Source organism: Pan paniscus, chromosome 3 (genome assembly GCF_029289425.2).
Source record: "Pan paniscus chromosome 3, NHGRI_mPanPan1-v2.0_pri, whole genome shotgun sequence".
Taxonomy (NCBI): domain Eukaryota; kingdom Metazoa; phylum Chordata; class Mammalia; order Primates; family Hominidae; genus Pan; species Pan paniscus.
Genome location: NC_073252.2, coordinates 53,780,555 through 53,795,570, shown reverse-complemented (window position 1 = coordinate 53,795,570; position 15,016 = coordinate 53,780,555). Strand labels below are relative to the sequence as shown.

General features: G+C 40.0%; 1 protein-coding gene across 5 annotated transcripts in view; it reads left to right on the top strand.

Moving 5' to 3' along the window:
* FAM47E (family with sequence similarity 47 member E) overlaps positions 1-14,440 on the top strand; it is a 35,882-nt gene extending 21,442 nt beyond the window's left edge. For 2 of the 5 annotated variants that reach the window (XM_055111403.2, XM_008957691.4), the window contains exons 5-7: positions 1,755-1,955; positions 10,440-10,517; positions 13,538-14,440. In XM_055111403.2, coding sequence (XP_054967378.2) covers positions 1,755-1,955; positions 10,440-10,517; positions 13,538-13,615 — 357 coding nt within the window. In that variant the 3' untranslated portion in view covers positions 13,616-14,440. Of the gene's footprint in view, positions 1-1,754; positions 1,956-8,248; positions 8,405-10,439; positions 10,518-13,537 lie in introns of all 5 variants that reach the window. The other 3 variants (XM_034958624.3, XM_008957694.4, XM_008957692.6) reach the window with 3 other exon arrangements.
* Positions 14,441-15,016: the final 576 nt, after the last annotated feature.

Here is a 15,016-nt window from a genome sequence, read left to right as displayed (position 1 = left end):
TCAGTTATCAAGGTCTTCCCTTGTGCTCCTTCCAAGAACCTATATAGTTGCCTATTCCTGTTCCTGAGTCTCTGTAGATGTCTAAATACCTGATGCTTTTCTTGGATTTAAGGTCTTTAGGATTTGCATTCCATGCCCCCACCCCATCTTTTGAGTGTTAGTTTTAGTCAATGTATTTTTTTTAGTACTTTAAACATCAAGCTACTTACTTCATTGGCAAGTGACTTAAATATAATTCAGATTGGTTTAAGAGAGAAAAGGTAAGCATCCAGATATAGTAGGAACTTCAGGCACAGCTGGATCCAGGTGCTGAAATATTTTTAGATGTTGTTCCTATCTTTTGGCTGTGCAACTTGGACTTCATTATCAATCAATATTTCCCCAAGAAATGGCAAAAGTAGCCACTAAAATTTCCAAGCTTATATCCTACCAGCGAGCAACCTAAGTGTGAAGACAGCAAAGCTTTTCCATTAGGGAAAAGTCCAGGAATTACTCTCACTGGACTAACTTGGGGCACATGCTTTTGCTTGAATTAACCATTATGATTAAGGAGATGGAATATCCTTATTGGCTAGGCCATGACACACACCTAACCCTGAAGCCAAGAGTGGGGGTGTCCAGCCCAGCTGCAACAGAGTGAGAGTGAGGGACAGAGACTCCTCAGAGGGTGATTGAAGCGGGGATGCTGGATGAAGCAGACGACGCCCACTATGCCTAGTATCCAAACTACTGCTTGTCCATAATCTGTTCCGATTGGATTGCCTGATTTCCAGCATCCACTTCTCCCATTCCTGCTGCTGGAGGCGATTCGTCTCTCAAGGCAGGAAACTGAAGGAACCTTAGAATAGGAGTTGAGCTTCTCTGGTAACTGCCTTTAGTTTCAGACCCTGTGACCAAGCTCCCATCTTTACTGACATCCCACAAGCTGGGTCCCTGTCTCACCACCCTGTGGGATTTTCTTCACAGCACTAGCTTGTGCTTTTCCTTCCATGCTGTTTGTTTATTTTTCACCTCATTGATTCTGCTTGCTTTATTTCTGCTTCATTATTACTTTAGCCTCGTTTTGCCTGTACTTGTCCCTTTATGTACCTGATTCTGTTTCATGACTCCTCTCTATAAATTTTACTCCTGCCACAATGCCAGCTGCTGGTGACTTCATTCTCTCTTTGTTTTCCAGTTTCTGTTTTCCAGTGTGAGATTCTATTGAGTCTAAGATATAGCCTTGAGCCATATCACAGGTAAATGCTCAGCATACAGATTAGCTGCTCTTAATGTGCCCATCTCTACTCCCACCAGCTGTAGCTGAGGGAAGGAAATGGTGAAGGTTGTTCTGTGTACAGAATGCGGATGACTAAAACCGCCTCCTTCAGCAGGAGCTGTGAACCTGGCAGCTTCCATTATACAGAGTTATGGGCAGAGAAAACACTGCCATATCTACACAAGTCTGGAAAATACTTCTAGAGATGGCACCACTATAAAGTGCTGGAGAGGTTTGCTATGGATCAAACTGAATTTCCCTCAGGCTCATGATTTCCCTCACTGCTTCTTGCAAAGTCCTAAGCTGTCTCTTAATGACAAAGCCCTCCAAACCCCAAACACTTCTTGTCTTCAATGAATGCTGACTGAGCATTTTCTACCTCTCCCCAAACTACCTCTTTCCTCAGCAATGGCCAACTACCTCCCTTAGATTAAAGAAGAAAGCAAAGAGCATTTCACCGATTGCCCTCAATTCATGCAATGTGATATTCTTCCAGGGAATTTCGGACATCGATGAAGAGTTCATCTTGAAACAGTTTGACATTGACTATGAGACCAAACCAAGCCATGATGTGCTCCACACGATGAAGCTAAATCAGGTTCCTCTGGAGCTAAAGCGTAGTGTGGGGCTCAGTAAACTGCAGGAGCCAGAGTTGTTCCAGAAACTAGGCTATGAGAGGAAACTCCAGAAACCACAGGTAATTGCAGAAGGGGACCAGACCAAAAATCAAAGAAAATTAAGTTGTATTGAAGTCTTAAAGTTCTTGAATTCTGGTGTGTCATGGGTACTGGTTTTTCAAAGTAGAATTCTGGAATTTTTTTCATGATTAATATTTGTTAAATAAATGCATGTTTAATACCTATAACAAAGTCAGTTATACAAATGAGGCATGTCATTTGGGATTATTTTTAATACCTGAATAGTCATTTTCAGAGATAATTTGTTAGGTGTTTTATATGTTGGAATACTAAAAGTCAGTAGAAATATACATGAATGGTTATTATTGCAAGAGCAAAATGCTGCAATTAATTATTGTGAATGCTGTTAATATTATGTCCAAAGAATTCTTGAATTTTTGCTGGAGTCTTATTGACCACAAACCATCATTCTTGACCACATGCTTGCCTAATGATTAACAAGTTTCCTCAGCACCAAGTTTCTGTAAAGATGGAAGAACAAGGTAACAGAAAGGAGAAATAACATGCCATGTTCCAAAGGGAAGTACTGTGGGCCCCTAAAGTACTATTTACTTTTCTACAGTGTGTCACTGCAAATATATATACACAAGTCAAGTTATTTGAGTCAACAACAGATTTAAGTGCCTAAGTTGGAGGGGAGAGCCCTTCCCTGAAAATGAAAAACAATATTTTATCTCTAATTGTCTTCTGCCTTTTACACATAATCTTTGATATTATACTTCAATATTTGGGACATATTAATTTTGTCCTTTACAGTTGAACACATTTGCCAACCTATTTTGACACACATTATGTTTCTATCCTTGACTCCACTGCATAAGGTTTATGAAAACTACGCATTTCATCATAAATATCAGCACTTTTATTTTTCCATTCTCCTTTCATCTTTCTAAAAGGTAAAATGCAAAATGGTATTAGACAGGCAAATTATGTCCATCACACCTGAGGCCTGAACCACTGCTTGTCCTGATTCTGGGCTGAATAAAATTGCTCAATTCCCTGTATTTAGAAATAGTTATGCAAACACTGCTTTATAAACCATGGAAATTATTGCCAAAATTGAGCTTTTGACTGGCAAATGGAGGGTCACTATACAAAAGTTGAAAATATATTTCCACATAATATCTCTTCTCTTCTGACTAGAAGACCTCTTTTGACATTTCTTCCAGTGTGGATCTGCTGGTGATGAATTCTTTCAGCTTTTGTATGTCTGAAGACAACTTGTTCTGCCTCATTTAAAAAGATTCAGTAGTCGCCTGTTATCTGTTACCTGTAGGGGTTATGTTCCAAGATCCTCCAGTGGATGCTGAAACTTTGGATAGTACTAACTCCTATATATACTGCGTTTTTTGATATGATAACAGGCGGTTACTCAGTGACTAAGGGTGGGTAGTGTGTACAGTGTGGATACTCTGGACAAAGAGATGATCATATCCCTGGAGGAATGGAACAAGGATGGCTTGAGATTTCATCATGCTACTGAGAATGGCTCACGATTTAATACTTATGAGTTGTTTATTTCTAGAATTTTCCATTTAATACTTCAGACCATGGTTGACCACAGGTAAATGAAAATGCAGAGAGCAAAAACATGGATAAGGGGGAATTTTGTATTTTGTGGGAAAAGAATTCTAGTTCAAAGTTAATTCACAGTTTTAAAAATTTCACTAAAGGTCTTGCCTTCTTGTCTTCTTGGTTGTACTGTTTCTAGGAGAAATCTTATATCATCCTCATCTTCTTTTTGGGGGGATGTGCTTTTTCCTTGGATGCTTTTAATATTTTCTCTTTGTCACTGGTTTTGAGCATTTTGATTATCATAAACCTTGGTGTATCTTTCTTCATGTTTCATGTACTTGTGGCTTGTTGAGCCTTTTGGATTTGTGGGCTTATAGTTTTCATTAATTTTGGAAAATTTTGGACTATATTTCTTCAAACTTTTTTTTTGTTGTTTTTCAATCCCTTCCTAGAACTCTAATTAACTGCAATTAGGCCGCTTGAAGTTGTTTTACAGCTCACCACTGCTCTGGTCAGCTTTTTAAATTCTCTTTTCTTTTTGTGTTTCTATGGCTATGTCTTTAAATTCTCTATTTTTTTCCTGCAATGTCTAATCTTCTGTTAATCCCATCTAGTATTTTTTTAGAATCTCCTATGTTATAATTTTTATCTCTAAAAGTTTAACTTAGGTCTTTTTAATTTATATCTTCCATGTCTCAACTTCACCTTTTGCGCATAAAAAACATAGTTATAACAATTGCTGTGATGGCATTGTTTACTGATTCTAACATCTGCATCAGTTCTGTGTCAGTTTCCACTAGGTGATTTGTCTCCTCATTATGGGTCATACTTTCCTGAATCTCTGTGTGGCTGGTAATCTTTGATGGATGCTAGGCAGTGTTAACTTTATCTTACTGGGTGTTGACTATTTGTATTCCTATAAATATTCTTGAACTTTGTTCTGGGATGCAACCAAGTTACTTGGAAGTTTGATCCTTTTGAGTTTTGCTTTTAAGATTTGTTGGGGTTGGGTGTGGTGGCTTATGCCTGTAATCCCAGCATTTGGGGAGGCCAAGGCAGAAGTATCACTTGAAGCCAGAAGTTCAAGATCAGTTCGGGCAACATAGTGAGACCCCAGTCTGTACAAAAAAAAAAATTTAGAAAAGAAATTAGCTGGATGTGGTGGCATGTACATGTAGTCCCAGCTACTTGGGAGGCCGAGGCAGGAGGATTGCTTAAGCCTAGGAGTTCAAGGCTATAGTGAGCTATGATTGTGCCACTGTACTCCAGTCTGGGTAACAGAGTGAGACTTTGTCTCTATTAAAAAAAATTTGTTGGGAAAGACCAAAGTAATGTGGGGTAATTATTCCCTGCTATTGAGGCAAGACCCTTCTGTGTGTTCTGCCTAGTGTCCTGTGGATCTTTAGGTTTTCCAGGAGGAAGAAGGCAGTGTTCCTGGCCCTGTGTAAGTGCTGGACACTGCCCTCTTTTCCTTTTGGTTCTTTCCCTGACCATGGGTAGTTTCCTCCCACGCATGCACAAAGGGTACCCCCTGAAATCTCCTGGAGTTCTCTCTCTGTGCAGCTTTTTCTTTTCTGATACTCTGTGCTGCAAACTTTCTCTGCCTTGATCTGTCTGGACTCTCGGTCCTGTCATCTCAATTCAGAGAGTCCATTGGGCTCCTCCTGGGCTCTCCCTGAAGGCAGCGAGCTAGGGCAGTCGTGGGGCTTATCTTGTTTGTCACTCAAGGATCACTATCCTTGGTTACCCAATGTCTTGCATAGTATTAATTCATGTATTTTTTCTTGTTTTTTGATTGTTGAAGGTGGCAGGGTAAATCTGGTCCCCATTCTGGAAGTCCCTGTCTTTGTTTTCTGGGCATCCCTGTCTTTATTTTCTGACTCCACATACCCTCAGGCCTGCTAAACTGTGGTCTTTGGTGTATGAGCTTTCCTGCCACCTTAGCCTTGCTCATAGTATTCTCGCTGCCTGGAGTGCCCCTCCTCTCCATGTCCATAGGTTCTATCTTCCTTTAGACACAGGAAATATGCTGATTTCTCCATGGAGCTCTTCTAGGTCGCTTGGTTGACATTAATTTGTTCTTACTTCTAATCTCTCACAGCAATCTGTGCCTCTATTTTATATATCTTTCTTTGCCGTCTATATTAATTCATCAATTTGTGTATGCATTTATTCAAAAACAGTAGTAGGTTTTTGAGCACTGACCACTATGTGTCCAAAAGTGCTGGGAACAAATGAAGCAAAAATGGAGGACTGTTTCCTGCACTTCTGGAGATTACAGCCTAGTGGGGTCAACAGGTAAATGATTAACTATAGTGAAATGATGTCATGGTTTGTGCAGGACATAGGAAGAGGTAATCAATTCCATCAAGCACGGGGTGAGGGCATGTTTACAAAGGCATCACAGAAGGAATTATGTTTATCTTGAGTCTGGAAAGATCACCAGTTACCCAACAACATAACATATTCCAGAATTCAAGTTCTTCAGTGTGGCAGTAATGTAGATTCCATTCCTCTCCTTCTCCCCTTTCTTCCCCAATCTGTTTCCTTCCCTTTTTCATTTCAGTGGTTCGCATCTGAGGGCAATTTGCCCCCCTTCCTCCACCTCAGGGATATTTGGCAATATCTAAAGATGACATTTTTGGTTGTCACCACTTGGAGGATGCTATTAGAATCTAGTGGGTAAAAGCCAGGAATGCTGCTAAACATCCTATTATGCATGGGACAGACAGACAGACAGACAGACACACACACACATACACACACACCCCTCCCCTACATACAAATAGTTCTCCAGTACCAAATGTCAATAGTGCCAAAGTTAAGAGACCTGACTTTCATTCAACAAATACTTATTAAGCACCCATTATGTCCTAAGTATTTTTCTAGATGCTAGGGAGATGTAGCTGGGAATAATTTCCGAAGCTTATATTTTAGAGAATGAGAAGAGAGACAGACAAACGATCAGGAAATATATAGCATAGAAATGGTGATGAGGGTCATTAAGAAAAGTGAAGCAGAGAAAGAAGGCAAAGACTGTTGGGAGGGGGTTACTTTTTGTTTTTTCTTTTTTGTTTTTTTTGTTTTTTGGTTTTTTTTGGGAGACAGCGTCTCACTCTGTCGCCCAGGCTGGAGTGCGGTGGCGTGATCCCAGCTCACTGCAACCTCCACCTCCCGGGTTCAAGCGATTCTCCTGCCTCAGCCTCCCGAGTAGCTGGGACTACAGGCATGCGCCACCATGCCCAGCTAATTTTGTATATTTAGTAGAGACAGGGTTTCACCAGGCTGATCTCGAATTCCCAACCTCAGGTGATCTGCCCACCTTGGCCTCCCAAAGTGCTGCGCCCGGCCCAGGGTTACCATTTTTTAAATTGGATGGCCAGGGAAGATGCCACTGAAAAGATGACATGAAATAGGTAAAGAACAAGCCATGTGTGTGTCTTGGGGAAAAACATTACAGTAGAGGGAACAGTGTGTGTAGAGGCACTGAGGCAGAAGCATGACAAGGGTGCTCTGGAAATAGCAAGGCAGTCTGTATGCTCGGAACAGAGAGATCACAATGCTGAATCCAGCTCTGGAAGAGATTTCCCTCCTGTCTCCTCTGTCCCATTCTCTCTTTCTTGGAGCGTATCTGGCTCGACTCTAGAATGACCCACACATTCTGCCACATAGTTTAAATGTGCATGAGAGGAGACAGGGACAGAATCTTTGTGGTTTCATGTTTCTGACACCCAAGAGTTAGACTCCCTTTTGTGATGAGACAGTGTGGGTATTGCATTCACAGTATCAGTCTATGAACCAACAACAGGTTCTCCTAACATCCTCGATGTGCTACTGAGGAATCGGGGAAGGAAGGGAATGAGATATGTTCATCATCCTCTTTCTCTCTTCCAGTTATAAAGGCAAGAGCTTGGCTGGGCGCAGTGGCTCAGGCCTGTAATCTCAGCACTTTGGGAGGCCGAGGTGGGCGGATCACGAGGTCAGGAGATGAAGACCATCCTGGCTAACATGGTGAAACCCCGTCTCTACAAAAAAATACAAAAAAAATTAGCCGGGCATGGTGGTGGGCGCCTGTAGTCCCAGCTACTTGGGAGGCTGAGGCAGGAGAATGGTGTGAACCTGTGAGGTGGAGCTTGCAGTGAGCTGAGATCGCGCCACTCACTGCACCCCAGCCTGGGCGACAGAGCGAGACTCCGTCTCAAAAAAAAAGAAAGAAAAAGAAAAAAAAAAAGGCAAAAGCTTGGTGTTAGCGGTTTGATAAAAAAAATATTGTAGCATGTGCAAGGCTGAGCACCGTGCTGGGCTCACACTGTCTAATAACTTACTATTTTGGTTGACTGAATATTGTTCAAGGTCTTTACCCTAGGGGGAAATATGTGATTTTTACGTGATTCCTAGCTGCTTTGCATACATTCTCTCCTTTAATCTTCACAACAGCCCTGTGGGGATGTATACTATTGTTATCTCCATTTTACAGATCAAGAATTTATGTAACTTGATCATGGACTCCACCTACTAAGTTGGGGAAAGCTGGATTTGAACCCTGGTCTGTCAAAATCCAAAGGCCATGTTATTAACCACTGTATTATTTTTAAATCATGAACTTTAATGTTTACTTTGTAAAATCAAAGCATGCTGAAACTTCACAAAATACTTTGGCAAGGACCAACCTAAATTCCAAAGTAATGATCCTGCTCTCCTAAGCTAAGCTTTAGATTTTTGAAATGACAAACAAACAAAAAATCAATGGCACTGGGAATTATGTTACTTTCCATAGAATCCTTATAAGCCAAAGTGGGTGAAGATGAGGTATGGAGCATGGTATTTGAACCCCAAGTTGTGGAAAAAGCAAAGAGTAGACGAGCCTCTGGTTGACCCTGAGGTCTCACATAAGGCTCAAGAGGAGAATTTTAAAAAGGAGCTGCAGGAACAGGTATGTATTTATACTGAGATTTGATCATCTGAGCTTAAGATGATCACAGTGCATCTGCCACCCTCATACTGAACCAGACTCTGTGGCGTAATACAAAGGCTCCTGAAAGCCCTCCACCTTGCATATTGAATTCAGCAAGGAGAAAGCTAAGTAATGTTAAGGAGAATGTGTAATACGCAAGACTTGGAATCTCCTGGCTTTGTGGTAGACATGACATCTCTAAAGATTGGACAGCTACTCATGCTATTCCACCATTCTTGGAACAATTTATTCCAAGGATAATTGTTCAAAGGGTGGTGTGACTTGGTACGACCACCTCAGTGCCCAGAATAGATGTGATGTCATGAGTTATCTTTGGGTAACAAAATGTGAAGCTTGTTTCCTATCAGCTATAGGTGAATGTCAAAAAATTCAAAATTTCAACCAGGAAATTTCTTTTAAGCAATTCATTTGAGTTGCAGGATCTGTCTGAGAGGAAAGGGACAAAGGTTAAGCACTGTTTGATATTGCAAAGCAACAAACACTCACAACAAGGGTGTGCTCTAATTTTACTACAGATAAACTCTGCCTGCTCATTGCTTGTGTAAAAGTAGCTAGTGGAAAGAAGATACTCATTATGGCCCTGGAAATTTGGAAATATTGATGCAACACTTGCATAGTACTCTAATGAGGGTATTTGCAAACCTCTTCTCTTTTTCAACAGACCCCAAACTTCTCCTAGATAACAGACGTGAAAACACTTTGAGAAAGTAAAATACAATACAAATTAGACTTATTATTCTTCAGTAATTACTCATCAATTGTCTTCTTCAGATTGGAAAGCTAAGACAGGAAGGAAGGTCATTTTAATCTTTTCCAGTACTGAATATAAATTCTTATTTTCAGGTGTGAGGTATGATACAAATTTATGAGCACCCCATGTTTATATAAGTCTCAAAATTATGTAAATCATGTTTGGCAGAATTTCTTAGTATGGTTTTTGGAAAGCCTAAGTTTATGTGAATTTAATATATAACATAAAGCTATTCCAGTTGCACTTTTATTATAAAAGGTAACATCATTTTCTCAAATTAAATATTTAAAAAGAAAAATAGCTACAAACTTTTGCTTTAAGGTATCTAGAGTTCTCTTTTTAAAAGCATATTCTTAATTACTAATTCTTAAAAGACTTCAAAAGTTTTACAAAACATATTTCATTTTGATGACAAATGCTATAAAGATGTTTGCCAAAATGGTTACAGTGAGCTAATAAAGTAGCATTATTTAAATATAATTGATATAACTTGTATAGTAAAAGATTGTTTATCAGGCAGTTTAGACACAGGGAGGATTCATAACAATGGAATTGTTCTACAATAATTTTTATAAATCACACCTTTTTAATACCTGAGGAATGATTTACCTTATCGACTATAGGTGGTACCACTAGGCTGTGGCACCCCAGTTTACAAGACACAGGCACTGTGGGGTACTGGTAAGAGACAGTAACTATGACAACATGACTGTCTTTCTGGGAACTCGTGAGTTTTGACTACTCTTGATAGATTTGGTTTGGAAGGTGAAATGGTTTTAAAGTACTGAATTGAAATTATGTAAACTTATGCATCCAATTTTTAAATTAAAATAAATGTAAAGAAAAACTAAAAAGATGCATAAATATTGTAGATGTTGGGACTGATCAAATCATTTTTGATTGTTCTGTCCTTTGAAGTTAAGATCTATGATTTGTGGACATACTGTTAATCTTAACTAGGTTAGATTCCAGACATCATAGGTCAATAATTGTCTAATTGCTAAAATGTGTTGCCCATCCTTAATATGGGGATAAGGAAAAGGCTAGGGGAAGGAGAGAAAGCTGGACATCTTTAAAAGCCTTCATATTCATCAACTCATGAACATTACACACATATTCAAAAACAAGGATATGGGTTAAAATGAGATACTTCATGAAGACATAAATGCTTTTAATGAGAACAAATATGAAATCAAGCTTCTGATGGCTGACCCCTTTCTTCAAATGTGGGTACTCTTTTAGGAGGAGTTACTTGCAGACCTTCACGGAACAGTTGCCTTTAAGGATTTCATTCTAAGCAGGGGCTACAGGATGCCACGTGTGAGTAAAGCGTCCTTTCAGAAGGCCCTGCTGAGGGGCTTCATGGCTCACAGTTGTTGACGGGAAGAGGTTATGACCCTGACAAACCCAAATAGTTCTCTTACAGGCACATACCAAGACAGGCCCCTGGAAGAAAGGGCATGCTTATCCCCAGACGGGGACTCAGAGATAGGATATGGCATTTTGCCCTTTTTATTCTGCCTATTTGGTTTCTGCTACTATCAGAGATACTATTTCCCTGCTGATCTTTGACTCATCTTCCTTGGATTTGGCCTCAATAGGAGGTCTATGTACAGGGCATGGGCCTTGCAAATTCCAACTGTTACTCAACACCCTGAATTCTCTAGGATGTTTTCAAGTCTCCTTTACATCCTGGTCTAAGGACAAAGAACTGTGGCTTGGGTTAGGACAAAATAGCGTTGGGATTTGCAATTTTATCATTGCACTATTAGCTCTGCCTCAAGTAGAAACAGGCTAAGGCAAAAGTTCACTTCCTGGGGGGCCTGGCCAGTGTCTTCTGTCTTTTTTCCCTTTCTTCGTTTCTGCCTCCTGGTTTCCCCTCACTAACTTGTAAAGCTGGCCCCAGAATCTCCACACAATGTGGTACCCCTTTGGACAATCACTTGTAACAGGGTTGGGGTGGGAGGTTGGCAGAAGGGAACATGGAGCGGGAGGGCCTGCTGCCTCGAGCAGTGTGCCCAGATCAGCCCTGTCACTGCAGCAGGAGACTAGATAGGCATCTGGGGCTGAAGTCATAGCTGATAATGTCAAGCATTTGTCCACTGTCCTCTGTGTGCACGTACCTTGCGGTCCTTAGGGGACAGTGCAACTGAGATGGTCAGAAGTTTCTGGAAATGGGAGATTTGATTTCTGTTTTTCCAAGAGTGATAGAACTAACAATAGCTGATACTGCTAACAAATAAATGTAGGACGAAGTTCAGAATCAGACTGGTTTCAAAGTTAAATCAGGCAAGTCTAGAGCATGAGATGGAGATTTGAGACTGGGAAACTCCATTATAGAACTGGTTTGGAGGAACTGCTTTAGCTTTGAACATCAATACTAGGTCTGCTAGATATATTTAATATACAAATAACTGCCTAATCTGTATATAAGATTTGCATAACTATATTTATATATAATATATAAAATATAAAATATGCATCTATAGCTTTAATATTACATAATTATGTGTTTACGAGTCCATATTAGATATGTAAAGATGTACTTCTGTGATATATGTGTGTGTATATATAAATCCTTATTTGCCGTTGATATTATTGTGGCTCATTTTTGTATCTTAACATTTTTAGCGGCAAAACACACTTCTTTTTTTCATTTTGATGTGTTCCCTATTGATTTAATCCATGCTGTTCATGAATATTTAGTTCAGTTTTGGGCAAAAAGAAAGCATGCCTGACACACTGGCTATTGCAGGATCTGGCCAGCAGCCCGCAATGCAACAGGGCTCTCTGTTCCCAGGCGGATTGGCAGGTTGAGAAATAATAGACACACACAAGATAGTGAAAGCTGGGTCCAGGGGTGTCACCGCCTTCTGGTCCCACGGTGCCAACAATGCACTGGATATACCAGCATTTATTATTAAGTTTAGTGAGGGCGGGGGTAGGTTAGTGAGAGATTTAGGGTCATTTGATTGTGAGGTGAGATGGTCACATGGGGATGAAGTAATTCTTTAACATAACATTTGTATGTAGAAGTACAGTATACAGAGATAAGAATTTACAATATAGTGTGTGCGTCAATAATTTCTAACAGAGCCTTAAAAGAGAAACACAATCTTTCCATAACCTATGATTAGCAAGATATTAATCAGCAGTAACAGTTGCCACAAAAGCTGGTTACAAACAATCCATGGAAACAGGAGGTGAAGCTAGGCAACCGGTTAGACCAGAAATTCTCAGAAGGGAGTATGCCTTAACCCTAGAGAGGCCTAGAAGAGCCGCGGCAAGATGAGGGCGTTTATAGCCCTATCTTATCCATATGGACAGACGCCCCCCATGCGTCCGTTTATAGGCTTTCCACAAGGGTCGCATTCCATTCCCAGAGCTATGAACATCTGCTTTTCTGGGATAGGAATCTTGGTGATGTGCAACCTCCCTGACTGCACGTCTGTTCATAGGCTCTCTGCAGGGGGAAGCACATCATGCGCTGTTGGCTCGTTCTGGCAGCCCAGCCTGGCATTGTCTTTACACAATCCTGCATGCAATTTTGTATTTACAATAATCAGGAGCATTTCATCTTTTATTCCATAGCAATAGTTTCAGGGGGTCTCCCTACATCTAGCTGTCCTCTTTTCAGTCACATTGACTAGAGAAATGATGCCCCTGGTCACAACAGAGTCCTCTGAGAACACCTGTCACTCAAAACCCTACAATATTTTGTCCCTTTATTCTTACATCCTATATTCTTATTTTATCAATAAGATTTCAACTGAAAGAGAGAAGGGGCTCTATCACAGGGAGTAAGATATATATGCATATACACACACAGAGTATATAAATATATGTGTGTGTACATGTGGGTGTGTGTATACACAGTTATTATTTACTTAAATCTATATGTGAACATTCATTCTTTTTTTTAACCTCCTGTGTACATTCACATATGTTATGTGAACATATGCACTTACCTACACATTCCAGTATCTGCTGCTGGATTAACTACTTGATGCATCACCCACAGCCTCATTCCCTCTGCTGCACGGATGGATCCCAAGCCTTAGTAGCAGGGATGGGCAGCACAAGGCTATGTTGAGCTGGGCTGGGCCAGGCTTGGGCACAGAACAAGTGTGAATTCCATCTGAGTGTTTCTGATACTGTGTGACTACCTTCCAAAGACCAACATCTATCATGGTCAGATTATTAACATGTGATTTTGCATAGTGTAAGGATATATATTAGAGTGTGAAATTTTGAGTTAGGTATGGTAGTGGTTGTGGGGAGGACTGTACTGTGCAAGTTTTGTTTGTCAATCTAATGAAGGTTCTCTCATTTTTTTTTAGTTCCTTGAGAATATGTATATCGGGAAGGAATGTAAACGTGCATGTAATAAGACTCCTATAAAACGAACTCAAGCATAGAAGAATCGTAGGAGAATGATTAGGCAGATTTTATTACTATGTACTTGGCTATTTCTCTGTCTCCTTTTAAAGATTAAACAGAATTTATGATGAGTGTCCCACTGTGGATGTTCAACTTTGACTTGGCAACATCTGTATATGTAATACCTGATGGTTATAAGCATTTCTCAATGGATTTCTGCTTCAGTTAATCAACATTTTGTATACTTTATCACCCATGAGATCAATATTCACATGTAATCTTCTCATATTTTTGTGGCACGTGAATATTATATAGGTATATCAACTATTGGTAAAAATAAATAAAGGCATAAATAAAAACAGACTTACTCTATTGCCTTTTCCCCAGGTTTTTCCCCTGGTATTGAATGAGTACCTCCTTTCCTCTTCCTTTACAATATTATTTTCTTTCATTTTGAATTAAATTTACTGAGATATTTTTTCCTTTTGTCCGCATTGCCATGGGTGGATATGGTCTGTTTGGCCCCGCTAAATCTTATGTTGCAGCTTGATCCCCAGTGTTGGACGTGGGGGCTGGTTTGAGATGTTTGAGTCATGGGGGTGGATCCCTCGTGAATGGCTTGGTGCCTTTCTCACAGGAGTGAGTGAATTCTCACTCTTAGTTCCTGTGAGAACTGGTTATTGTAAAGAGCCTGGCTCCTCCTCCTCTCTCTTGCTTGTTCTCTCACCATGTGATGTCTGCACATGCTAGCTCCCCTTTGCCTTTTGCCACGAGTGGAAGAATCCTGAAGCCCTCATCAGAAGCAGATGCTGGCACCATGCTTCTTGTACACCCTGTAGAGCTATGAGCCAAATAAATTTCTTTTCTTAAAAATTACCCAGCCTCAGGTATTCCTTTGTAGCAACACAAATGGACTAAGACAGGCATGTTAGTGTTGATAATAAATGTGTATCTATAACATAAGGTCATAGGTCAGAAGGTTTAATGGAAACTCAAGATGACATGTATTTTAATTACTTTTTAAAAATTATATTTTATTTTAAAATGTTAATACTGTCTGGGTGTGACCACTCACTCCTATAATCCCAGTGCTTTGGGAGGTCAAGTCAGGAGGATGGCTTGAATCCAGTAGTTCAAGGCTGCAGTGAGCTATAATCATGCCAGTGCCCTTCAGCCTAGGTGACAGAGTGAGATCCTGTCTCTAAAAAAAAGTTAATGCTCATATTAGGAAAATCAGAAAACATAGATTAGCAAAAAGAACATAGAAAATACTAATTCTTCGTATAGAGTCAGCAATAACTGCTCTTTGCTCATTGGAATGTATCCTAGATTTTTTTCTATGAAACATATAGGGAATAATTTAATCAAAAAAGGATTTAATGAAAGGAAATTATTTATTAAAAACATATTCTGTCCCTAGAGTATCTTTTTTTTAACTT